This window comes from Arctopsyche grandis, chromosome 13, assembly GCF_051622035.1.
Source record: "Arctopsyche grandis isolate Sample6627 chromosome 13, ASM5162203v2, whole genome shotgun sequence".
In the NCBI taxonomy this organism is placed as follows: domain Eukaryota; kingdom Metazoa; phylum Arthropoda; class Insecta; order Trichoptera; family Hydropsychidae; genus Arctopsyche; species Arctopsyche grandis.
The window spans coordinates 21871088-21898075 of NC_135367.1; the positions used below are offsets into that span (position 1 = coordinate 21871088).

General features: G+C 34.8%; 1 protein-coding gene across 1 annotated transcript in view; it reads right to left on the reverse strand.

Moving 5' to 3' along the window:
* hth (Meis homeobox homothorax) overlaps window positions 1-26988 on the reverse strand; it is a 473716-nt gene that overhangs the window by 12849 nt on the left and 433879 nt on the right. The window contains exon 14 of the mRNA XM_077443725.1: window positions 1783-1841. Coding sequence (XP_077299851.1) covers window positions 1783-1841 — 59 coding nt within the window. The remainder of the gene's footprint in view (window positions 1-1782; window positions 1842-26988) is intronic.

Sequence of the window (26988 nt, forward strand, 5' to 3'; positions counted from 1 at the left end):
CTTTCCATCAGCGCACGAAGGATATGCGGATTCCCACGTGCCATCACGCTAATCGGGCGGTGTAAACGAACCATTAGAATCAACAATCGACCTATTATACAAACACGTACATACGAATGGAAGATTACACGGGAAGATCATCATATTAAAGGTGAGGCGTGAGAAACGCACCAAAGCGGCAATCACACCGTAACCCCTACTACTGCGATCAATTATTGCGCAACGGCCGATTTGCATTATTGCGCAATCAACGACTATAGAGCACGTGACCGGGACTTTGAGGGCAATTGAGGGGGGGGGGTGTTTGGTGGAAGGGAAAGGGCCGAATCGGAGGCGCGACGGCCATTAAGAAAGGGCGCTGAAGAGCAAACAGAGCAACAGGGCCCTAAAGGCGGAGGCTTGTTACCGAGTGGGTGGTGGGTGGGTGGGTGGGTTTTGCAGGGGGTGGGGTTGTACTCTAGCACCGCACTACAGCAAACCTTGTCTGCCGCCACCTAATGGTCTTTAGTGCGCAGTAAACAATTACTGGCTCACAGCTGATGGGCTTCAACTTTATGGCCTCTAGCCGGAGGGTGGATTGTGGGCGAGTTGGTAGGTGGATGGGGGTTTAAATGGGGTGTGCCAATTTCTGCAACGTTTCGCTTCGGAGTCAAGTTGCGCCGTCTTACGTTGGCTGCTGGGTCGTTCAATACACGATGAACAGCAGATCGAACTTTCGGATTTAAAACCATATTTTATCGGTTGAGACTGAGGTATTTTCAAGTCTAGAAATAGTTCGATTCAATATCTATACTTTACTTATTATAATATATATGCCTATACTTAATCTCTGAATAACAATAAATCAACAAAAAGATTATAAAAAAACGAATTCAAATTGACGTAAACCAATTAATCATATCGTAACCTCAGAGAAAAATGAAGCTGATAATAAAAATGATATTCCTAGATAATTGTAGATACTCCAGTTAACTATCTATGTATGTAGATTGTAAGATTCTTCGGATATTATTTTCCTCTATTGTTTTTACTGTTGAAATTTCAATGAGGGTATTGATTGATATGTGATTTGAAATTAAAGTTAATACCAACAACTTTTGTACAATGTTTTGTCAAAAATTGACATCTTTTTAAAAATAGCTTTCGTAAAAAGGAACAAAATTGCACTAATTAACTTTATATAGTAAAATTGTAGACTTACATATATCTATCGTGCTCTAAGGATGTGATATGTTTCATATCTATCTGTGTTTGAGAGTAAATTTTATGAATCAGGGACTGTAATATAAGGATCTAACTTCTTTGAAATTTGAATTAAATCAATTGATATATACATGGCTAAGAACGTATTCTACTTATACAGGTACATATACAGTACATTAGAACAACAGTGCGGAGAAGCGTTAACCGATAGAGATACATACATACCGGGCAAGCTTTCTTTCGTACTTATTCCGGCTCTGAAAGCTTTTAGTGATCACAGAGTGTCCCGAGGGCATACTAAGGAATGATCACTCCCTTTCCCTTCGACTGGGACTTTATGGTCGAACGGTCGACTAACGTATACGAGTCATCTATTCGTTATCGCACTTTACTTCACTTCATTTTTTTTTTACTTAAAAATTTTGAACTCGTCATCTCATTAACCGCAAACGGTCCAGGTGTCGCCGGCGAGTGATTGATGGGTTGCAAATACGTGTTTAATGTAGTTTTCGAGTCAACAACGGTCAAATTTGAACGGTTTTTAAAATGTGGTTATTGGTATCATTTAGCAAAACCCACCTGCTCTGTTGGATTGGTCGATCATTGGTTGTACGATCCTACGCCGCGCGTTTATAAACCTGAAACAAAGCGAAAAATACAGGATGTTAAAAAAATGTAATGGCATCAATATAACAATAGTGACATTTGACGAGAGTTGTATGTGAGTAAAAAATAAATTGCGATACAAAGAGGTGAGAATTTTCGTATTATGTAGTAGTAATAATTTTTGATGTATAGCACCTGAACGTCAAATGAAAATTATAATAAAAATATTAAAAGATTTATATATGTATACAAATTTATACTACAGATAGGGTAGAAACAGAATATTTTAATAAAAAAGCAATTATGTACTTATGTATAATATAGACCAATTTTATATTTATATTTTCAAATTACATTAGTGACAATATAAAAGGTTGCCTCGATACATCACTACGGCAATATGTATAGGACAATACACATTTTAATACGAAAAAAATACATACATACATATATATAGTAATAATTAATAATTTTGAAACATTTGGATATATGATTTGATAGATGAATACATATATACATATAAAATATTGATTTGAGGTGGTTTTTATGTTGAGGGAAAACTTTGATGCAGGTTGCAATATGGCGCACGATTTTCGAGCGCTTATGCCCGAATCCGACAAAGTGTTCACTGGTTCACTTCAGGCGCGTAAATAGTTTATTAAATTGGATATTTTCTAAACGACAAGATGAGGGGGGTAATCGTTAAAAAAAATTTTTTTTCCACCACCCCCCGGTTAGGGTACTGGCGGCGAAACGTCCCGAACAGCTGACGCGGCGGGACGCCGTCTGACTCCGGCAGATCAATGGACGCCGGCGGTGGGTTAACGACCGGTTTTCCACCGGAAAATTCCCGTTCGGGAAAATTTAAACCGGTCGTGACGTAATTCGGTGATTTATCCGCGACAATATTAACCGAAAAAATAGCGTATTTTTTCGCTGGGGCGCCTTTGCCCGCGCTGTTTTGCAACGCGCGCCGAATTTGTTTGTTTGCGCGCGGTTCGGCGCGACCTTTTACATTTTTTTCAACACACTAAACTTTAAACCAGTAAAGCAAAAAAATCAACAAGTATTAAAAGAGTATGTGTAAAAATAAATCATAAAATAATCTTAGGAAAAATTTCAAAATATGCCTTCAAAAAAATTCTGACATCGTACAATATATAAAAGTACATTTTTATGTATATCTGAAATAATTGATATAGTGGAGCAAGTAAACTGATAAAAATGGCAATGGACAAGACATGTTTCTAGAAGAGAGGAAAAAAGAGCCCAAATGGTACCCGAAAGAGTGTAAACAGTAGCAATTGATTAAGGAAATTGTGTTGAAGTGTAAGAGTTATAGAGAGGTTTTCATGCAGCAGTGGATTGCGAAAAGTTGCGAATGATAACAATGCACTATTTTGCAAAAAAATTGTTCCTCTTTTTACTATGCATATATGTATGTATATTGCAGTCTGTGTTGTGTTCTCTCCGGTTCGTTCATGAACATACTAGTTTGTTCAAATAGTTTCCCACCAGGTGTTCGCTGTAAAAAATTGAGCAGAACATTTGAGTTATTTTAAATGAGAAATCCTTTTTAAACTGTATTACAACTTTGCTATAATTCCAATTTCCACATATGTATGTAAATATAAAATGGAGCAGACGATTGTGAGAATACTTATACCTAATAGATTGTGCATTAACAGGCTCATTCATTTGTCAATTTGTTCTTTTGGGTACATTATAACTGGCCAGATAAGTTCATGTATGAAACAACAAAATTTTATATTTATGAATGAACGAGATGTACACTTATGTATACTGTAACGTATATATGTAATTTTAGTCAAAATCATGGCAAATCTTCCATCAAATTATACGACTGCTACCTCCCACTTTTTTTGAAGATAATGCCATGCTCACATTGATCTTATTTGGGCAAACGAAGATTAGATAAAATAGCTGATCAATGATGAACAGTATATAGAAGGATTCGAAGTTGAAACTAGTATCGAGATATCAAGATTCGATCACCAAAAAGTTTCACAGATTAACGGAGACGAAGTAGGCAATAGTTGAAAATCCAATTCAATCAAATAATTGGTTACGACTCTGTTTATCGTCTACATCTCCCACATAGGGTAGAGTCGTGCGGGGTGACAATGCGATTTATGTCTGCGGGAAAGCGCGTCTACACATTTTTACATTTTCTTCCCGAATATTTATGGAGTGATACGTCTGCAATGATTACACGCGAACCGCGACTGTTCCCCGAGGTGTCGTTCGCGGTCTCATCTAAAAACATACTAGACAAAGAAAAAAAAATTGAGAAAAACCTGTGATAATCCCGTGTAAAATATAGCGCAGAACACCCTAAGGCTGCAATAGTGTAATGTGAAAATAAGAAAAAAGAAAATCAAAAAGTCATTCAAAACTGCTCGCAGTAAGTAGTTACATAGAGAGCTCATTTTTGATTTATAGTCTCATGAAATATGGTTCCTGCGTTGCACGTCGGCTGACAGAACCAATTAAAAATCACTATGAATAATCTAAGTAGACATAAACAACCCATTAACGTTTTCCGAAATTATATTAGGTGCTCGATACAGACGTGGAAAAAAATAGCTTCATTCTGAAACGTCACAATGGTGAAACAATAACTTACTTAATACAAGAAACCTTGACAATATATTGTACGTATAAATCACGGCATATCTACGAAAGCCATCAAAGTGCGCACACTTTAAGCGTGTAATAATTGAGGTAATATATTTTTGGAATTGGTTATTAAATTATAATATAAAACATTACACACTCATATCGTAAAATATCACAAACTTGCAGATTTTCGGAATTTATTGAGGCTTTTTTATAAATTGCTATTTTTCCCTGTACAAAATAACCTCTTTTGAATGCTTACATTAAAATAGACCGTCAGAGCAATGAATAAAAAAAACTTACATATGATTCATTTCATGATAGTTATTTTAAAATTTTCCAGAAATAAAATTATTAATTACATTATTGGCAATTGAAAAAAAATATACATAAAAATGATGTATGATTATAACTAATTATATTTCATACAAGTATTAGTGAGCTGAATTTTATTTTTGTTTTAGTTCAGGAAATATATACACATGTATACGGATTCAAAGATTAGCTACTATTTTTGATAGCAAAATGTTGAATTGGTTTTTTTCCAAACAGTCACAAATTATTGTATATATGTATAATTTATATAATAAAATAACACATGTTATAGTTTGTACTATAAAATGGCTAATTAATTAATGGTTTTTATTCCACCACTCAAATAATATTTATGCATCAATAAAAAGGAAAACTTTTGTGAACGCGTTAAACTCTAACGTCAAAATGAAATATTAACCGTTTAACATGACAAGCAATTTTTCTTTTAATTTTCGATTTGGCGATAATGATTTTTTGCAGTTAAAAAAAATAAATACATATAATATTTTCGGTATAAATTTAGAATGCGCGATGTTTGTTTCCGTTGTATGGCCCAGTAACGTATATTTTCTCAGCGAATATGAATGTGTGGCGCGCGCTCGCATAAATTGCGACCGTTTCTTCGGCATAAAATAAAGATTCCTCATACGTATGTGGGTTTTCGGGGGATGAGAGGGTAACATTTGCCTTCGAATATTATGATTTCGTTGTATCGAGGGTATCGGAGAGCCCCTTATGAATAATTTCACCATAACCCCGTGATAGCGGCGGATTCGGATAGATTTTCACTTCCCACATATACATATATGTATGTATATAGGAGTAGATTACAACCGTACATAAACATAATATAGATATATGCCGTACACAAACCCCATTTCTACAATTTTCATTCGATTTTAATCCCATCGGAGATATTGGACAGGGCACAGAATCAATACAGTGAACGAATCGACAATTCTATGCTAAATTCTCACACTCGTATGAATCTTTTCATATTTAATAAATACATATATTTTGATTGCATTTATGTATGTGATGGGGTGGGTAAAGGGTTATGCAATTACGCGTTAAAATTCATATTAAAATTTTCACAGTTTTATATCTAGAAAAAGGGATTACTTTCGGTCCTTTTGTGTTTTGTTTGTGTGGCGGTGTTCGTACTCTATGCATGCATTCGCATATGACAATTTCAGCCCTTTCCATTGTAATCCCTTACGGCAGGACAACACACGGCTTCCGACAAAAAGGGCGTAGCCCTACCGAAGTTAAAAACCCAAAAAAAAAATCTTTTTAATTAATATCACACAATCAAATTCAAAGCGAGAAATTTATATTATATTTGACAAGATTTTGAATACCTTTGAATACTCTATTATTATGACTCTTTTTTTTTCAAAATAGTTCATAAATTAAATAGATAATATTGAATTTTAATTCATGTTTGTAATTACATTTTATGTTTGAATGTAAGCCCATTTTTTGATTTACAACTAAATATGTTTGTATGTATGTGCATACATACGTACATACTATGTATGTCTATTCATGAAGATACATACTATAAACCGCGAGTTTATCTCTCGGATAACAGTTCAATTCAATATTTAGTATTTCGAATTAATAAGTTCTGATAAAATTAAGAATATATTTAAATTGAAAACCAACCCTTATTAATGTAGTGAAATATAGAACTGGTCCAATAAATGTATAATAGTTCGAGAAAATAATGTATAAAACATATGTATGTATGTATTTTTAACTTTTAGAATTTGTTCTATAATTAATTATACATATTTATAGCGATAAAAAACATCTGAATATTGATTCAAATACTCACTTTTGGCACAATAATACTAGGTTTAATATCTCACTAGCGAAAATCATTGTCATATTCGAATTAAGTGGGTCAAACATAGTAACGATTGATTAGTCTCCGCTCCGGTAAGTAAAGAACGTGATTTTTTGTTACTCAGTGTAATTGGTTGGCCTTCAATAAGTTCATAGTACTGTGTCATAGTTATGCGAAAAATATATGTATATATATGTAAGTCAAAGTGTGTAAATGACCGTGTTAATCGATTTTTAATTCTGCAAAAAAGTTATGTATCAAGCTCTGCTTTTATCTGTGCATTAATGACTACGACAAAACAAAATTCAAATTCAAAAACGAATTCGTAACAATCACCCGTCACAAATACGTGCTTGCATGCAAAAATTGTTAATCTCTATGTGTGTAGGGGTGGGCGAGGATGCGCCCCTGAGTAGGGGTGGCAACGGGAGCAGTCGCGTGGCAGCCCTAGTCCTGTGATTAATGTCCTGACAAACAAATTGCCTAGAAAAACATCAGCGGCGCCTCGTGCCTAGGCTATCTATACCAGCACCACGACTGCGCCGCCACTGACTTTTGCGGCAGTAGTAATGACTGACGCGCGCACCACATTTTGTGCAATCGCCCTTCAACCCCTATAGGGATACGCCGCGATTGCGAACCGTATGATAAAAAACTTAATTTAGATAAACTGACCCCAGCTCGATGAGTTTGCGAACCCTTCTTCGATTAACCAAGACTGCTGACCGTTTGGTGCCGGGACTTGATCCTAATGGCTTATGTTAATGTGAAATCTCAAATATTATTACATTATATACATACACATACATGTATATAGTACATGGCTAAAGCAAACTATGAATTATATTATACATATATTTAATTCCGAAAATAAACTTTTAAAACTATTTAATGAAAGTATCATCTGATAAAAAACTAATATCAAGATATGACTTTATTAACCTTTCAAAATGATTTGTCAATCATTAGTCTTGGATATATGACTCCATGTCGACCGCTTCCTTATCATATTTTATGGCATTCTCAATATTTTTTGATATATGTACATACATAGATATAGATATAGAATATCAAAAAGCAAAAATGCTTATCAAAATTTATCCACAGATGTCTCTATGATGTAATTTTTATCGATATTTGAAATTGGATAGAAAGGCGCATTGGGGTTTACCTGTTTGGATTTCCCAGTAAATATAATACATTGTATGTATAAAAATAAATAAATAAAATACATCATATTCCACTGCTGGATGGAGGCCTCTCCAACACGCTTCAATTCGTCTCTGTTTTTGGGCAATTCTCATCCATTTCGTCCCACACATTTTTCTTATTTCATTAACCCATCACTTTGACCTTTCTTGCACCTTTTTACACTTTCTGGGATACCGTTCGAGCACTTCTTTCATCGCTCTAGTGTCCAATACTTTAGCTACGTGACCCACCCATTGCTATTTCAATATATGTATTTAAATTACTAACTGTTTTTGCTCACAGAATTGATATTGAATAAAAATATTCAAACACAACGGAATAGAGAACTATACTGGAAACAAGTCAGATAAAATCTTAAGGCTGAAGTTTTCCATGAACACAATACAGTTGATATATTGGTATGTAGATGAAGTAAAAATACTGGCTTGCCTTATTTTATATTATTGAATAGTATTTAAATTAGTTTTTATATAAATTTGTTACCAATCACATTTGAATTAATTGTATATCGACTGTTAATTTACCATTGGTTTTTATCGGGGTAGAAATTCAATGTTCTACAGATAAATATATGTGTATGTACATAGTTCGGATTAGTGTATTTTATTAGACGAATGTTTAGAACTTCAGCAACGCAATCAACAAACTGCAGCATCCGCATTCCAGCTTACAGAAAACAAACGATTTATAACCCCGTTTTGCATACTGTACATATAAAGCACTACCAGTTTATGAAAAATTGCATTTCAAGTTCGAGTACGGTACATACAATGTAGATATCCGGTTTTATTCGACGAGATCGTTAGTTACGCATTATCCGGCTGTCAAACGCACTGCTCGCCGAGGAAAGAAGCCGAAACGAGACCCCGAGGGGGTTAACTAAAAACGAGTCGGTAGCGAGGGGGTTAGAAAGTGCAATTGCAGTGTCGTAACACGCGTTACGACACAATTGCATCGGGGTAATCAATATGGCGCTCGCGGCGTGACGTATTGTCGACCCCTGTAAATGATTTATGGGGTTTTTCGTTTCGCGAGATTCGTTTAATTCTTCGTCTTCTTGTCGGGGATGTAATAATGTACATTCTCTCCCGGATAAAGGGGGATGTGGGAGTTGCATCACGTCCACCCCAGAGCAATTAGCGATCATTGTGTTTTCGGGTATTATTATTGGAACTCGTGTGCAACGCAACCCTTTCTGCCATGGCTTCGATTTTGTCAACCCCTAATCCTTTCGGATGGGAAATTGGAGTATGGAGAATGTTTGGGTAATGTGCTAACTTAAAAACCGACATTCAAAGGGATGAAGAAATACAAATGTATGCATACAAATTGTAATGCTGATTTATTGAAAGCACATATGTACATATGTACATACATACATACATATTTTGAAAATAGTTTTCCTAAATTCAAATTATAAGTATAGATGCTCTCATTATTAATCTATTGAACTCGATATAACTCCTATCAATAAATCACTATATTAGACGTAGTCGTCGAAAGTCTCAGAGAGGTCAAACTTGAATGGATGTGCTACGAAAGGGAGATAATTCAGCGATACGTCTCTATTTGCGACCAAATAATTATATCCCGGCAAAGTTCAAAGGGTATTCTATTTTTAAAACGAAAAATAAATTTTCTTCGCCAAACGAAAATGGGGAAAACTCTCGGCGAAAAACAATACTGTTGACATTCGGCGTTATAACTACTATATGTATGTATGTGAGTAGAGTGACCGTTGCAAATCCCGCAGAAATTGCCAGATGAAATAGGCGATATGACTTAAATAGGCTATTCAGCGTCTTTGACACGTACGAATAAAGGCCCCGGCACACAAAAAAAATGTATTTATATAAATAAAATAAAGCTGGAGTGTTTTCGCCCACCCGCCTGGAGAGAAGCCCTTAACGGCCATCGACAACTAATACGAACGCGGATCGAATTAATCCGACCAAACTTTGTGCTACCCTTGAATTAGTTTACCCTTGACGATTTCGAGTGCCCTTATGAGACCGTGCGTAATGTATACGGTGTGAATTAGACACTATCGATCGATTTTAATAACTATAATCAGTCGAAAATGTATACAACACGTATTGACGGTGCGGCAAAAATACAGATGAATTCCAAACATGTAAACTTTTTTTTTCTTATACTACTGCGTTTTGTGGATAAAATTCAATTAAATTTATTTGTTATGGTGATATAATATGATTTTAATACAATTCAATAACGTTAAATTAAAACGAACCAATACCATAAAAAGTATAGTACATGTAAAGATCAATATTGAGGAAAATCAAAAATATTGTAAGAAAATATCTGTAATTTAAATGTTTTCGTAAATTAAAATAACGATATATCGTGTTAATTAATAATATACTATTATAAATTTGATTTATATTAGTAGTGTTGTTCAATTTGATGTATAATAATTGCCCCTATCTTTGCCGCATTGTATGTACGATGATCTATCGTTGTTTATTTAAATGAGTTTTGTATTGAAGTTTTAGACTTTTTATAAGATTAAATTTTTATTGAATTTCGTTGTCGTTTCTAGCCACATAGTACTAGTTTTTGAGGGTTGTTCAGTAGCACCTGGCGATGGTACTTCCCTTCGTTAGGGGATGGTTCTGTAATCGCGCTCAACAGCGGCAGAAAACAGGCCTTAAGTTCGCCCACCTCCGGCGGATCTACCCCCATAAATTGTGATTTTGTTTAATTAAGGGTTAATTTGCCCGGCTGGATCGCTCCCCCGTACCGCCCCTTACTTCCACGTTGGCGGATTTCTCGAGAAATATCCGAATTCGCAAACCGGGAAGGGACACGGGAGGGCAGGGAGAGAAACGAGCTCAGAAAAGGCGGGAAATAATAATTTCCGACCCGGGAGGAAACGGGCACAATTATTTTTTAGCAAAAGGCGACATTATGGAAATTAAGATGCGAAGAAGGAGGAGAAGGAGCGCGCACCTTGAGTGTTTTGTAATGTCGCGTTTTAATAAATGCCCCACCCGACTCTCATACCCCTCTGTTCCGGATTCTAGAGCCCCCCTTTCCTTCTTCACGGTCTGGCATCCCTTCTGGACCTCGCTAATTAATTATTTGATAAAATATTGCAAATTAGCGCGCGCAAATCTTAAAACCCCTCCGACGAAACGAAGGTGTAACGTCTCTTAAGCGCTCGAATACGGCACTTTTAATTATTTCGCTACGGCAAAGTATAAAAGATTCCATCGAATCGGATAAATATTGTACGGCGAAACGAGGGTGTCGAGACTAAAGAGAAATAATTAACCCATAAGATGCCGAACGCGATTATAGGCGAGAGCGCTCGTGAGACAATACAACAAACTACCGCACAGGTATTTAATACAGTTAAAACTTAATTAAAACCAGCATTAAAACGCGCAACGAATCGATAGAGTCATAAAACCAAACACCCATACACAATATTTCAAAAAATATAATATTCCCATCATAAATAGACCGGCCGAAGAATTCAAAACACACCATCAAATATGAAGATTTCAATTAAAATTGTCAATAAAAGTAACCATAACGATTATTATATTAATATATTGAATCAATTAAGGCTGCCTTATATATTTTTAATTAAATTGAAAACGATTTGATATTATAATTCAATGTTTACGATACACACCCGTTCGTACGAGTTACATCATAATAAATTCTATACCGAATTGGCTGTCGATAATAGCATTATATTCAATTCATAATTGAATCGATTCATAACAAACAAATCACACTTACAATACTACTGTAAAATACATCAAATTTATTTATTTCAAGAACATTTCATTAAAATGACATATATACATATTTATACGGAAGAATTCTAACCTTATATTATCTTTATCTATTAAGCGTTCTATCTATGTTCATTTTAGTATGAATGTATGTACATATGTATGTGCATCTGAGGCAAGTCGTATTGGTCAATAGATTAGCCCCGTCTTATACACCGGGCACATATATTCCAATTAAATCTTAAGCAACTTTATGTCATAGGCGTAAGGGAAAATTTTTGCCTTGAACCTTCAGGGCTTGCAAAAGGAGGGGTCGGAATGAAGGCGTTTGAATTATTTAGGCGTCCGTGCCGACCAATAAGGTAGTCACATTATTTGACAAGAGCCGCGCGCAAGTTTCGGAATGAAGGCACGTCCACCCCGTAGCAAGAACAATATCCCTTTGGAAATCTGTGGAAATTGGCCGGGCATCCTGCGGGAGAGGCGGTCCAGGTCCAGGCTCCTGCTTTAGGGCAGTTTCCATGCGGGGCGCATTCGGCCCTAAATAACGCCGCGCTATGATTCGGGCAAACCTAGGGGGTGGAAAACGGGGTGGGACTCCGAATCAAATATCACGTGCCGGCTTTGGGATATGGGCCGTCTTCTAGGGGGTAGCCGGGTGGACCACCACCTCCCACCTAACCCCCCCATCGCCCAGTCCCTCTGGTCAGTTTATGAGATTGAAATATGATTTGTGCCCTTAGCGCGTGTCCCGATGCCGGCTCGTGATTGGAAGCTCGCCACGGACGCGCCGTATTTATTATGTAGATGGAGTTGTTTGGTATTCAAGAGGCGAACGCAGCTGCCCTTATTGCCCCTTAATAACGGCCCTGCAACCGGGCATGGACCGAATATAATTCCGATAGCGAAAGGAACCACCTAACGCCACCCCCAAGATACACACTTACAGAGGCAGAAATCTAAAGCGAAAATTGATAATGCTTTTTAAAAAGTCAAAAATTGGATGTAATGAAAGAATTTTAGAACCATTGACATTGATATTTTACTGTAAAAATTCATTGGATTTTGATTTGAAATGAATTTATGTACATACTATATGCACAAACGTAGGGCATTCTAAAATTTGTGATTATACATACTTAAAAAACATATTTATATATAATATACATCTATGTAATGATTAATAAATAGTTGAATTTTGACTTTTTGAATTATTTCATTTGTGATTTTATTTATATTTATTTATTAATTTATTACGTGTTTGTTTTATGTTATTAAGTTATTTTGTTGATATATTTTATTATCATTATATTATATTATTTTTTAATTGTTATCAATTACATTACTTTTTTGTAATTTTTATTGATACCTATTTTTTATGTACATATATTTTATATACATATATTTTTTAAAAATGGTTGACTTAAATAATTATAATTTATTGATGCTTATAAAACTGTAAATTTTCAAAAATATAACAGGCAATAATTTTTTTTTTGAAGAAACACATTTAAAATATTAATACAGATATTTCTCAATGCCTAACTACATAAGAACATCTTAAAATAAATAAAAATAATCTCAAAATTTTTCTTAATTCTTGATAAGTTGATAAAAATCAGGGTTGGCGTTTATCAGTTGCAAATTCGCGTTAAAAATTAGTTTTTTATCATTTTAAAGATATTTATAACCAAATTATTTAAGTAGTTGTGGTTATTTTAGTAGACTTTTTAATGCAATTTTTAAAAATATTTTAAAATCAAATACTTTCATATATATATATAATTGGATATGAAAAATTTCAAACGTGCTATTTTATCATTTTTTAAAACATCCATATATGTATGTAGCTCAGTTCCGTTCCGATTAAAATTTGAATCCTAATCCAAACGACAATCAGCATCCATCCGAATCATTCACAAACAAACATCCACTTTCAATTTCATCGCTATAATGCGCAACGAAAGCGAAACTCGTTTTATGCCCAAAGACACAAAAGTGTCCCTCACTCTCTTCCTCGAAAAAACCTCCTCTTCCAATCCTCACTCGCTCTCTCGAGAGATGCGTTCTTTTTTCGTCTCGGACACACCTGAACAATTGCATTGGGCGGGATGATATATGGATGTTGCATGCGAGAACTACATTAAGTGACAGTTCTCCCCATCTCTGTCCGTCCGTCCGTCTCGGACACCATCCGTCTCTCTCCCTCTGCCTCACTATCTCTTTTTTTGTCGTCTTCTCGTTCGTTTTTTGATCCGGCCAATGATACTCGTGTCACCAGAGACAGCCGAGCTGTCACCGTAATTTATGATTGACATCTGCCGCCAAGTGCTCCGGTGTTTTATGTCTGCACTGTCAAATCTTGACATATTCATTTCTTCTACTCATCCCCCCCCCTCCTCCCGCCACCCCATCTTCATATTTTCCCCCAATCGGCGGAAGATTCTTGCCTTTCGCGCCAATTTTTTTTCAAAAGGGAAAATCGTAAAGTCTGGATTGTTTTAAATTCTGTCCGGTTATTATGTAACGTCTATATTCGGCCGGCGTGACTGCGCAGCTTTAACATTGACACCGTTTAAATATTTATACAATTGTCGGGTTTGGAAATATTTGAAAAGAAAACGTAGACGGTTTGATTAAACACTTCAACAACGACTGGGCCGAGAGCGATTCAAACGGGGCAATATTCGAAACATTCTGTTTACTTTAGAACAAAAAATAAAATTGAATAAAAGACACAGAGATAGAGAGTGAGAGAGTGGAAAAATTTATACGAAGTAAAATGATAGGATGTCGTTTGAAATTTATAAAAAAAAAAAAAACATAATGAAATGTGTGTAGATACTATACACATGTTTGCCCATATGCGTGTTTCTCAACGTGTTTACTTTGTAGTTTTTAAATTTAACAACATCAATCTTTGTTTACGCGTGACTTTTGAAGTTTTCAAGTATCGGTCGTTCAAAAGACGACGATGTCATTTTAACATCTCTCAAATTCAATCAACAAAATTAATAATGGAATAATGTGCTATTCAAAAAAGCAAGAAACTAATTACAAATCGACTTTGAACAAACCATTTTTATATAAAAAAAATACGAAACCAGATTTTGACACACATTTTTTGACAACATAATAATGCAACATATTTGAACAGACTAACTTCATGTTTCCTAATTGAAAACAAGATTTAATATTGAATACACTTTTGCAACAGAAGGCATGTAATTTTACCATAAAATAGTCGTTTAACTTTCGGTGAACATTTTTCAGAATTAAAAAAATATATATAAACATTAATAATGCAACGAATTTAAACTGCATACTTTTGATGGAAATTCTTATAACGATCAATAATTTTGACGTTAATGCATCTCCGTATAATATTTTATAATAATTTATAGCTGAATTGTATGCACACATGTTTAATACCTACACCAATAATGAGCTTATATTTAAATGGATATTTTTAAAAATATGTAAAAACAATCAAAGTACTGAGAATACAATCAGATAAACTACCAACATAAGCGACATATTGGACACTCGCATATGTCCCATGTCATTTTTCGACGCGGCAAATTAGTAGGATTAAGTGCGTCCCTCGCTCTCGTTTTTACCAATCGGCAACCCTACCTATCCTACAATAATATAATATCCACACATAATCCAGCAGGGTGTATACTATGTAAGCCCAGAGTGCGAAATATGACGTACGAGCGCGCGTGGCGTGTTAACGGCGCGTCAGCAGGCGACGAAGACGCCGGTCGTGAGAGGGTCGATGGGGTCGTAAGGGCTCAGTCACACCGGTGTCATTTGGCAGTTATGGCATAAACCCCCCCCCCCCCAACACCCCCGGCATATATAGGGTCAAACGGGGCAGGGTCAACCCCATCGCGAGACGGTGATAATGCCGTTTCGCGAGACGCCGTATGGTCGGTCGTACCTTCCCCCCCGGTACTCCGAAAGGGAGGGAGTGTGGCCCTCTGGCCCTCATTATTGCCCCAGTCGGATGGTAGGGTGCAATTTGTAAGCCGCATTGGCGACAGCTTGCCGCCTGGCTTGGGACTTATTTGAGCCATTTCAAAGGTCGAAGTTCATTGTTTGTTTTATATTTTTTTACACTGTTGTATAGGTTTTGGTGCGAAATGTGTGATTTCATTTGGTTTGGGTAGTATTTTGTATGAAAATACACAATAGCTTTCATTTAAGGTATTGTTTGATTGAAATTGACGAGTTTTCGTTATGAAACAGAGCCATAGTAAATGCTGTATGCATAATTTCATCAATATAATTGTTTTATAATCTAAGTAGGTACATCTAATATGTACTTTCGAAATAGACTTTGTATGTAAGGTTTAAAGGTTTGGGTGGGAGCATCGAAAACAAATCAAAGTTTCTATGAGGACGATATCTTTCTTAAATAAATTTCGATTCTTAAATAAATTCTTCTTAAACGATTCTTAAATAAATTTTATAAAAAAACAAATGAATGTTTACTATTGGATTGTATCGCCATGTTTAAGCTGTTTATATTACAAATACCGAGCGAAGCCGAGTAAAACCACTAGTCATATATATGTATAAATATATACATATATACATATGTAGAATGATTATTTCTTCGCACTGATTGTTCGTACAGATGTTACATAATGTTACATAAAGATGTTAATGATGTATATTTTTTTAATTCGCACAAATTTTATGAAATGTTTACGACAAATGCGCATTTAAATTATCCCCATTATTTAACATTATTTCATGGCCAAAAATTCAAATGATAATTTAGAAATATCCACCATTGATATAAACTGAAAAAAGTAGATAAAAAGTGGAGTGTTGGTTACAAAAAAAATACTAAAGTTTAGATACAGATCGAATTGATAACCATTACAAAGCGCGAGCGCGCGTCATCGCGCCGATACATCTCTCCTGGGGCATTTTCTCGCGAATTTTATATTATTTTCACCGCGATTTTTTCGCAAAATAGTTCTGGAGAGAATCATGACTAATGGCCGTGTATTATTCGGTTATATACACTCGGTCGGTGTGGAATTAAAACAAACGGCTCTCAATCCATTAGCACTCTCTCTCTCGCCGCGAGCAAAAGCAAGCAAGCACACACTCCGCAATCTAAACACAAAACGATGTTTATAATTAGATCGCGATGCGAATGTATACCGTTTTCGCGAATTATGGCGTAAACATCGAATTTGTAACGTAACCAAACCGGGTGAGGGGGGTGCGGGGTCCCGTAAACAATGGCAACGTGTCCCTGCGTTAAATCAAGACACTGTATGTTTGTGAGACTGTGATATTTATTGCGTCGATGATCTCTTAACGGAGTCTTTCCACTAATAATGGATGATTTGTATCCAAAAATTCACGCATTCAAGTCTCCCATGTATGTGTGTGTGTACTACGGATTGATTTCGAGCGTTTGTTTATTTCGTTATAAATGTAATACATATGTAATTTTTTTCGAACTAATTCGATAGTTAGATTATTTTAAGTTTATTGAAATTATAAATGTTTAGAATAATAAAATCAGTAGTACTATTCATGTTTATGTATGTAATATATGTTTTATGAGAATTTATATACATGTTGTATTATTGCTCAATTATTTTGTATTAACAAACTACAAATATAGTGTTTGAAAAAATGCATAGCCCATATATATGTACGTAATATCGACAAATGCTCAAAATATTTTATTAAATTAATATGTATTTTTCAGACATTCATACAAACTTTTTGATGCTATTACTATTTATTTATTTGCAAACGGAATCAAACTTTTTATAATTTATTCCTTAGGATACTATTGATATATATGTAAATGTATATAGGTATGTATATTTATTATACATACAAATATGGATAGCATATATCTTATTCTTGGTAGCTATAATTAGAATGTAAAGAATGAGTTAATTAATGTATGGTAATCGTGTACTCACTGATTCATTTCATGTTTTTTGTACATAAATAAATTTAACATGTATGAATAATTGTGTTTTTCATACAATATGTGTAAAGCCTCTCAGTAAATCTACATTTTTTTTTATAAATATGAGTATACTAGTTATTACTCGACTTGGGTTAGTACTTTGTCTCTGAGAATCGATCGATTTCGTCAACGATTTTCCGAATTTGACGAGCGATAGGGATGGTGTGGATGTTTCCATCCCTCTCCGGAGCGTCCCCCGTTCCCTCCCTTCGGGAACTAAACCAGGGACCATTTATCAAATTAATGATTTCGGGATTCAAATTTTAAAGTACGCACACAACACACAGAGGAAACTGTCGGCGCGACAGGGGATGGCCCTGCGCAATGGACACGATCCATCGTTCAGTGGTCTTAAAACTGTAATTTAGCACATTTCGAAAAAACATTCCACTAATAAATCAGTTCTGTATAATTTAATTTGAAAAATATATTTTTTATCACTTGAATATTTTTTTTAAATTTGACGGTGGTAAATTAGCGCACATGATACATTTAAAATTGAATACATACACATCTATCATCATCATTTACAGCCATTCACCATGCACTGCAGGATGCTGGATGAAGACCTCTCAAACACGCTTTCATTCGTCTCTGTTTTGAGCAACTCTCATACATCTCATCCCATACATTTTTCTGATTTCATTCACCCATATCCCTTTCCATATTTTTACATTCTCTCGGATATCATCTTTCGTATATTCTTTTAGCTACGTGACCCGTTCTTTGCCATTTTATGAATATATACATATATGTATACAGCCGTGGAAAAATGGATTAGGCCACTTCTAAACAATGATTTATACCGAAAATTGTCAGGTATTTGAAACAGCGACTACTTACACTGCAACTTATGTTACTAGTAATTCCTCTATTGTTTAACCCAATTTCCTCTTATTTGGTTGCTTATTATTTAAAAAAAATACGAAATTGTCCATTTTACACAAATCAGTTTCCTCACATTGTTTTTATCGTTTCCGTTTCTCTTTTTTTACTCTTTTCATTTTTTTAAATAAAGTGTATCTTCTTTTATTGAAAAATGCTAAAAGCCCGAGATTGGACTGAAGTTAACAGGGCTCATATCAATTTAATATATTTTTAAGGGTTGGGAGAAGGGATTTAACGACCATGTCTTTCAAAATTTCAAAAACGGACCTTCTAAGCTAGCTGAAGAAATGAAAAGCTAATTAAATAATAAATACATAAAGACACACATTATATAGGATAAAGATATATGTACATACATTCATTCAGTGGTTTTTTTATTCAGAGGTATTATGAAATAGAAATGAAATAATTGTTGATTTTATTATATAAGTATTAAGCGTACAAGTCTTTCAGTAATTGCTGGCAGAGAAAAATCTAATGAAAGCGGTTCAAATTAATTTGATACATAAATTGAACGAGAACGAAAGCGAAAACAGAAAAAATTGAATTTATTCCCCGGGGAGGCAATAAGACGCCGATAAAAAGGGAAAAACGATACGATTTTAATTCGTCGCACAAAGGAACGTTTGAGAAGCGTTCGCTTTTGTAATATAAATTGAACCGGAAAAGCGGAATTCCGTAACGAAATTCCAGTAGCGAATGAGCGCCAAGTGTGATATAACTATTTTCAAATTAAAACCGTGCGACGACGGATTTAATATATAAAACGAACATACACACACAATTCGTTTAAAATCTAATTTCCATCGCAAAAATATACCCATTGTAAATCACCGAGCCGAATAACTAATACGCGAACGTGTTAACAGAGCGAAATAAATAAATAAAAATATAATATATATGGAAAATTTCAATGAGAAGACAAGACGGATTGTACGGCACACACAGCATCATTAATTAAAACGTATCGAAACTGAATCGAGCACTACTCAATTAACCTCTTAGACAACACAAAGGCGTGAACAACCATAAATTAATGTTTTTATTGACCCGGTGTGTCCGCGTGCATTGAATAGTCAATGGCCGTAGCCCAAAACACCGGCCATTATACCGGAAAAAGCGGACCGTAAATCAATTTTATTATTATATTGAGCTTTTAAATTCAAAGTCAATTGCACTGAAAAGAATCGCGTAAAAAATAACACGGATCGGATCGCCGTTTAATTTTTTTTATTATTATTATATTATTTCGGGTACGAAAAACCTCCATGCTGGTTTCGAATACAACGAATCATTTCGTATAATTGAAATATTCACGAGATAATTTCGCACGCTCGTTTGTATTGTGCTATTACCGTCTATCTACATACATACATAGGTATGTATGTTAGACAGTGGCGTTACATAAAAAATATCAATAAAAAAAATCATAATAAAAAAGTATTCGAACAACTCTCTTTCATATTCCATACAAATAATTAATTCAACTGTATATAAATGAATTCAAATTCAATGAAAATAGTTCCTAGTAAATACATTGATGTTTTTTTTATTCAGTGTCAAAATGTATGTATTATAAAAAGTCTTGCAAATTAATCATTTAATGGGTGTTCAGTAAGTACGCGCTAGGCTCATTACAAAACATAATACATTTTATAAGGTATTTTGAATTAATTTCATTTTCAAATGTATCCTGATATTATATAGTTTTAGTTATTTTTTAAATTATTTTAATATATAGTAATATACAAAAAAGAACAAATCCAAAAAACTTTGATACAATGTAAATGTAAGTATTATTTGATAAGAGTAGAGACTAAGGTTTGAATTCGATTTTTATATATAAAATGTTATGTTTCGAATACAAAATGATAACATTTAAAATATGTAAATATACATACATATATTGCTCGTTTAGTTTATGCAAGCTCAGATTATTATAATATTAATTTTTAAAAATATAAAAACTATGAAAATTTTCACCTCATCTGAATTTCATTACAATATGATGACTATTATTATTATTAAAACAAATATAAAAATTGTCTGAAATTGTAAGGACCCAATTACAATACCGATCCAAAAGTTTAGAGCGGAATGAAAGGCGTGGAAAAAAGCCCAAACCAAAACAACAGCACAAAACAAACGTATGTGCTCGATATAAAATGTGTCGGTTTTATCTAAAGGGCGCGTTTTTGTCCGACTATCGGGCCGATCTGCGTACGACCGCCAACCCTCCCCGTAGGGGTGTCCAAACCACCCCCTTTAAACCCCCCACTGAGCTGGTACGTGACTGTGGACCGCAATATGAGAGATTAACAGATAAAACACTCATTATATAAATATTGCGGAGGCCCGTGCGAAACTCGGCCCACCCATCCCCTGCCGTCCACGCATTTAACATGCAGATTAGTTTCTGAAAGTGGTCGAAAGCAGGACTAATACGAACATAAACCGCTAAATACGTGTACGGACGTTGAATTTAGACCGCAAGATGGGATTTTTAGCGGTCAATAATAATCTTGATGAAAGGAAAAGTCGTTTGTTTCAGATTTTATGGACGCGCCACTGCCCACTGTGACGATCCGGGCGATCTTCAATTGACTGCAATCACTTTTATCAAATAAATTATTACATCGATTAGATCGAAACTTTTGAAATATCTTTTAAGACTTTTAAGAAAGTAATTTTTAATACAAATTTAAAATTTTAGCGGTGCATAACACTTGAAAAAATCGTTTGAAATTTAACGTCATACAATTTTTCTCTGTGTCAATCAATCGTATTAAAATATATCAAAAACACTTATTATATTATAAAATAAGCCAAAATAAATTTTTTACCTTTAAAAAGAATAAATACGTAAATTGGCATATAAATTATTATTAAATTATAAAATATCTTGAACAAAATAAAATATCGAAAGTTTAATTAATTTTTGAACTTGATATGCCTCTCTGTATTAGAAAGCTAATTATATTTTTTAATTCTAATAAGAAATCAATTTGTAAAAATATCATAAAACTATTAATCTTTTACAATTTATGAAAATATGAATTTAGATTTAAGTACTAAAAGAATTAAGCTATTCTGTATGCGTAAAAATGGGCAATGAATGTGCTTATGTATGTATAATATGTATATTTTGTATATAAGTACATATGTACATATTTAAAAAAATATATATATAAAAAATAATTTCCTAGTAGGAAACGGTTGATATATTTAACAAAACATTGTAGTTCGTATTAAATAATAAATAAAAAAAAAAAAAAAAATATATATATATATATATATATATATATATATATATATATATATATATATATATATATATATATATATATATATATATATATATATATATATATATATATATATATATATATATATATATGTAGAATTGATTTTTAAACGAGCCGAGATAGAGTGTGTGTGGTATGCCTGGGAAAGACCGGATGCGTGTTGTTATGGTCACTTGTTGGAGGACAAGCCCGAAGAGCGTGTACAATAAATAGTTCTGACTTAATCTGCGCGTTTCACTTGGAATACTTCACATCCGGATCCTATATTTGGGGGCTTTGTCCGGGATGCCTGAAGACATTTCGAGTGACAGCCAGAAGCGGTCAGACGACGACGCGGAGTTTTGACAGTTGAGGTTAGGACGCGCGCGCGATGACGAGAATGCGGAAGCCCGTGACGTCGGTGACGTCACGTCAGCGAACACGCCACACGACGATGATGATATCCAAGACGATAGCGCCATTATCAGCGTCAGTTTTACGTCGGCTAACTGTCGTGGAGATGCAGAGGTTCGCGGACTTAGACGAAGATGATGACGACGACGATGAAGAGGAAGAAGAAGACGAAGTGCCATATTTTGACAGAGACAAATTCGAGACATACGCGCCACGGTTTAAGGGGATCGGCGGTGTGCCAATCAGCCAGTGGATTGTGCGCATGGAAGAATTTGCGAAGTTCTTCCACTGGACGCCCCTGGAGCAACTGGTCTACGGGAGAATATATTGCGTAGGAACAGCGAGAATGTTCCTGGATTCAGAAGGGATAATTACATCATGGACTATCCTTAAGCAGAAACTGATAGAAGAGTTCCAGTGGGATGACGAAGAGCTCGTCTTTGAAGAACGAGAAATGCTTGCACAAGCAGGGCCCATTGACTCCGATTCAAGTGGGGCCGGTGAAACACCAGACGACAAACCCAGGGTGACGGGGCCCGTGAGAAACCGTGAAAACCGAGAAAGACTGAGTTCACGATGCTACAATTGTGGTGGACGTGGTCATTTAGCAGCCGACTGTAGGTTTAAGACGAGAGGAACTCGTTGTTTCAATTGTAACGAGTTTGGGCACATATCAGCTCAATGTAACAGCACCAAAACAAAGACTGTCTTGACAATACAAGAAGAAATAAGAGAACCAGTCAGTATTCCAATACAAGAAGAAATAAGAGAACCAGTCAGTATTCTAACACAAGAGGACGAGGCGAACATGGCTGATGGAGATGTAAACATGGCCGATGTAAGTGTGAACAGTGATGGTTTGCACAGAAAAAGACCTTTGCAGCAACGGGCTTCACGAGAGATGTCTGCTCAAAGAGAACTCATTGTTTCCAATAATGAAGAGGACGATGCGAACATGGCTGATGGAGATGTAAACATGGCTGATGTAAGTGTGAACAGTGATGGTTTGCACAGAAAAAGACCTTTGCAGCAACGGGCTTCACGAGAGATGTCTGCTCAAAGAGAACTCATTGTTTCCAATGATGAAGAGGACGATGCGAACATGGCTGATGGAGGTGTGAACCTGGCTGATGGAAGTATGGACGGTGATGGTTTGCAAAGAGGAAGACTTTGGGACTACGGAGACATACCGTTTTCAAATACAGATGAACCACCCGATGATCAATTTGGAAAAGGATCTAAGGATTATAGTCATTTGAAGAATTCTGAAGATGAGAATAAAGAAAAGGAAAAACATAAAGACAAAGAGAAAGATATGGCTAAATCACAAGAAGGATTAAGGGACCCAGTCAAAATTTCAACACCAAAAGACACTGTATTCACTTTCAAGCTTGGTCGTAGTCGGATTGATGTTAATTCAATGGAAAAGAAAATGGAACCATGGATTGAGAAAAGACTTACTGGATGTATCAGTGAGCCAGAACCAATATGTGTTGACTTCATTTATGGTAAATTACTAGCAGAAAATCTGTGGGGTGACGGCAGATTCATCGGATGCTCAAGGAGAATCGCCACGGGCATTGGATAGTATTTAAGTTGCACCGATGGAAGTGAAGTGTGCGTTTGTGAATTAGAGAATAAGTGAAATGCCTGGAGGGTTTTTAGTTAAGCCTTACTTGTAATTTGATGATTGAAAAGTGTAATGTTTTATTGCTTATTCTAGTATTTTTGGGAAGTGCTTTGTATATTGAATCATGTTTTAATTTGGTTACATGCTTAGAAGAATATAAGATAACTGTATTGAAATGTAATTCTAGTAATGTTTTAAAATGTGATTGTTTCCGATGTAAAGATTTAACCTGTCATTGTAAAGGTATTGATTTTAATGTTTTATTGCTAATTCTAGTAATGTTTTGAAATGTGATTGTTTCCGATGTAAAGATTTAACCTGTCATAGTAAAGGTATTGATTTTAATGTTTATTGCTAATTCTAGTAATGTTTTAAAATGTGATTGTTTCCGATGTAAAGATTTAACCTGTCATTGTAAAGGTATTGATTTTAATGTTTTATTGTTAATTCTAGTAATGTTTTGAAATGTGATTGTTTCCGATGTAAAGATTTAACTTTTGTCATTGTAAAGGTATTGATTTTAATGTTTTGTATTGCTTGTAATAACTTTAAATTGTAATTGTGATACCTTTCTGTTTTGTATTGCTTGACATAATTTTAAATTGTAATTGTGATGATTTATGTGTAACTTTAATTGTGATGTGTAACTTTATTGAAGATTGAATTATGTTGAAATGAAAAATTGATTTGTAGTGAAATGTGTAACGATTAATTTGTTATAATTGTAATTGTTATGTAAATTGTAAAATGATTGATGTATAAGTGTATTGAAATGTAGTTGTGATGATGATTGTAATTGTGATTTAAATTGTAATTGTGACAATTGAAAGCATGTTTAGAAGAATATAAGATGATTTTATGGAATGGAAGATTAAACATTGTTGAGGATGATAGAGGAAATGTTTTAAAAGAATGTAAGATGATACATTGTATAGAGTGGAAAATGAAATGTAAAAGAATGTGAGATGAAACATTGTTGAGGATGATAGAGGAAATGTTTTAAAAGAATGTAAGATGATACATTGTATAGAGTAGAAGATGAAATGTAAAAGAATGTGAGATGAAATGCTGTAAAAATATAAAAGACGAAGAATGTCATCCGAGGGCGAATGACAGTCAGGAATGACCGAATGTAGAATTGATTTTTAAACGAGCCGAGATAGAGTGTGTGTGGTATGCCTGGGAAAGACCGGATGCGTGTTGTTATGGTCACTTGTTGGAGGACAAGCCCGAAGAGCGTGTACAATAAATAGTTCTGACTTAATCTGCGCGTTTCACTTGGAATACTTCACATCCGGATCCTATATATATATATATATATATATATATATATATATATATATATATATATATATATATATATATATATATATATATATATATATATAAATAAATTAAGTTATTGAGTACTAGTGAAATACACCTCTAATCAAAACTAACAACGGAAACAGGAACTTACATTAGAGTAGGTCAAACGTATTATTTATTGCTGGCAAAAACCGTCATCCCAACCTCGACACTTCCAGAACGGGAAAGGGGATGAAGAAGAGGAAGACGGTTGAGGGGGGGGGAGAAGGGGATGTTGTAATGTATGCGTTTCGCAAAATTAGCCCGAAAATGGACGAAACTAGAGAGTTGAGGGCAAATGTTAACCCCGACGATTCCGGAGAGGGTTCCCCGGGTGCGTTTTCTTGCCCTTAAACCGGAACCGGCCGGTAAGTAAGCGAGCAAGTAAGTGTAAGGGGAGAGTGGGGTGCGACGAGAAAGTCCCCTTTCCACTCTCCCACATAACCCGATAATGTCGCGCCCCTGGCAATAACCCCGAAGCGAAAATTACACGGGAGCAGATGCGAATAATCGCTTTTGTGCGAAAACCGGTCAACGGAGACGGATCAACCCACCGAACAGAATTTGCGAAAATGACGGATTTTTGCAATCTCAAAACAAATCAAGAACCGCCTAATTAAATTTAGGATACATTGGTCTGAGTTATGTCAATCGATCTAAAAGCTGTGCCGCGAGCTTTGTACAATTTAAAAAAACGATAAATATTTTCAAAAAATTGTAATACTTTCTTGAACACTCCGTATATCTAATTATGTTGGAATAATCATAAAATAAAACACGTATACATATATGGTGCTTATTTAATTTCAAGCGGTATCTGGACTACAATGTATCAAAATTATCGAACACTTAAGCACATACAATATTGAAAATGCACTTTCGAAAATCGTGCAACGCGAAATACATATAATACGTATTGCATTTGAAATGCACTCATAAATAATTCATCGAACGTGCAACCGAGTTCATAATTTCCAACGAACCTTTTATTCACACACCGACTAGGTATATTTTATCGCAATTCGGATTGTAAATTGACACCTCGTTTTTATTTAATTTTTTTAACCTGTTTCGTACGGTTCTGCCGTTTGATCTCTCTCTCGTTATACGAGCCACATGCTCGCGCCGCGTATTATGTATTATTAAATCGTCGATTATAACGAGCGTTTCCTCAGCGATAAGTTTCCGCGGCCGGATACGAATCCGGCATTCGCGGTCCGATAAATCGGCCAATTAACTAAGGGTTGCCCGTCAACGCCGCTTCCTTCGAGGAAATGCACAATTACGAATGTAAGGAAGTGCAACACTTGAAATTGCAATATATAATGCTGAAGCGAAATGCAATTCAGCCCCAAACTACATACATATGTTATTGTATATATTGAAAACTAACCCAACTTTGTGCTTTGATTTTGGCTAAACTATAAATCAAAATGGAACAAATTTTACGTCATATCTTACATATATCTAGAAATATTAAAAATTTTACTTTATAAGAATATTCTTGATATACATATGTAAATAAAAACAATAGCTACTTAGAAAATGTATGATTTTTTAAAATTAAATTTGTGGCTTTATTGCAGATGAACTAACGATCAAATTGATGCATTATATTTAGCGCAATACATATGTATGCATGTTTATCTAAAATTAAGAATGTTAATGTAATTTTTACGTGATACGATATACAAATCTTTGTCCATTATTGCATTTCTGCTTAGTTAACTTGGATACTTGATAGTGAATAAACTATGAAGTCGACTTTAAAGAGACTTTGGTTTAAATATAATATTATACATATATAAAATGTA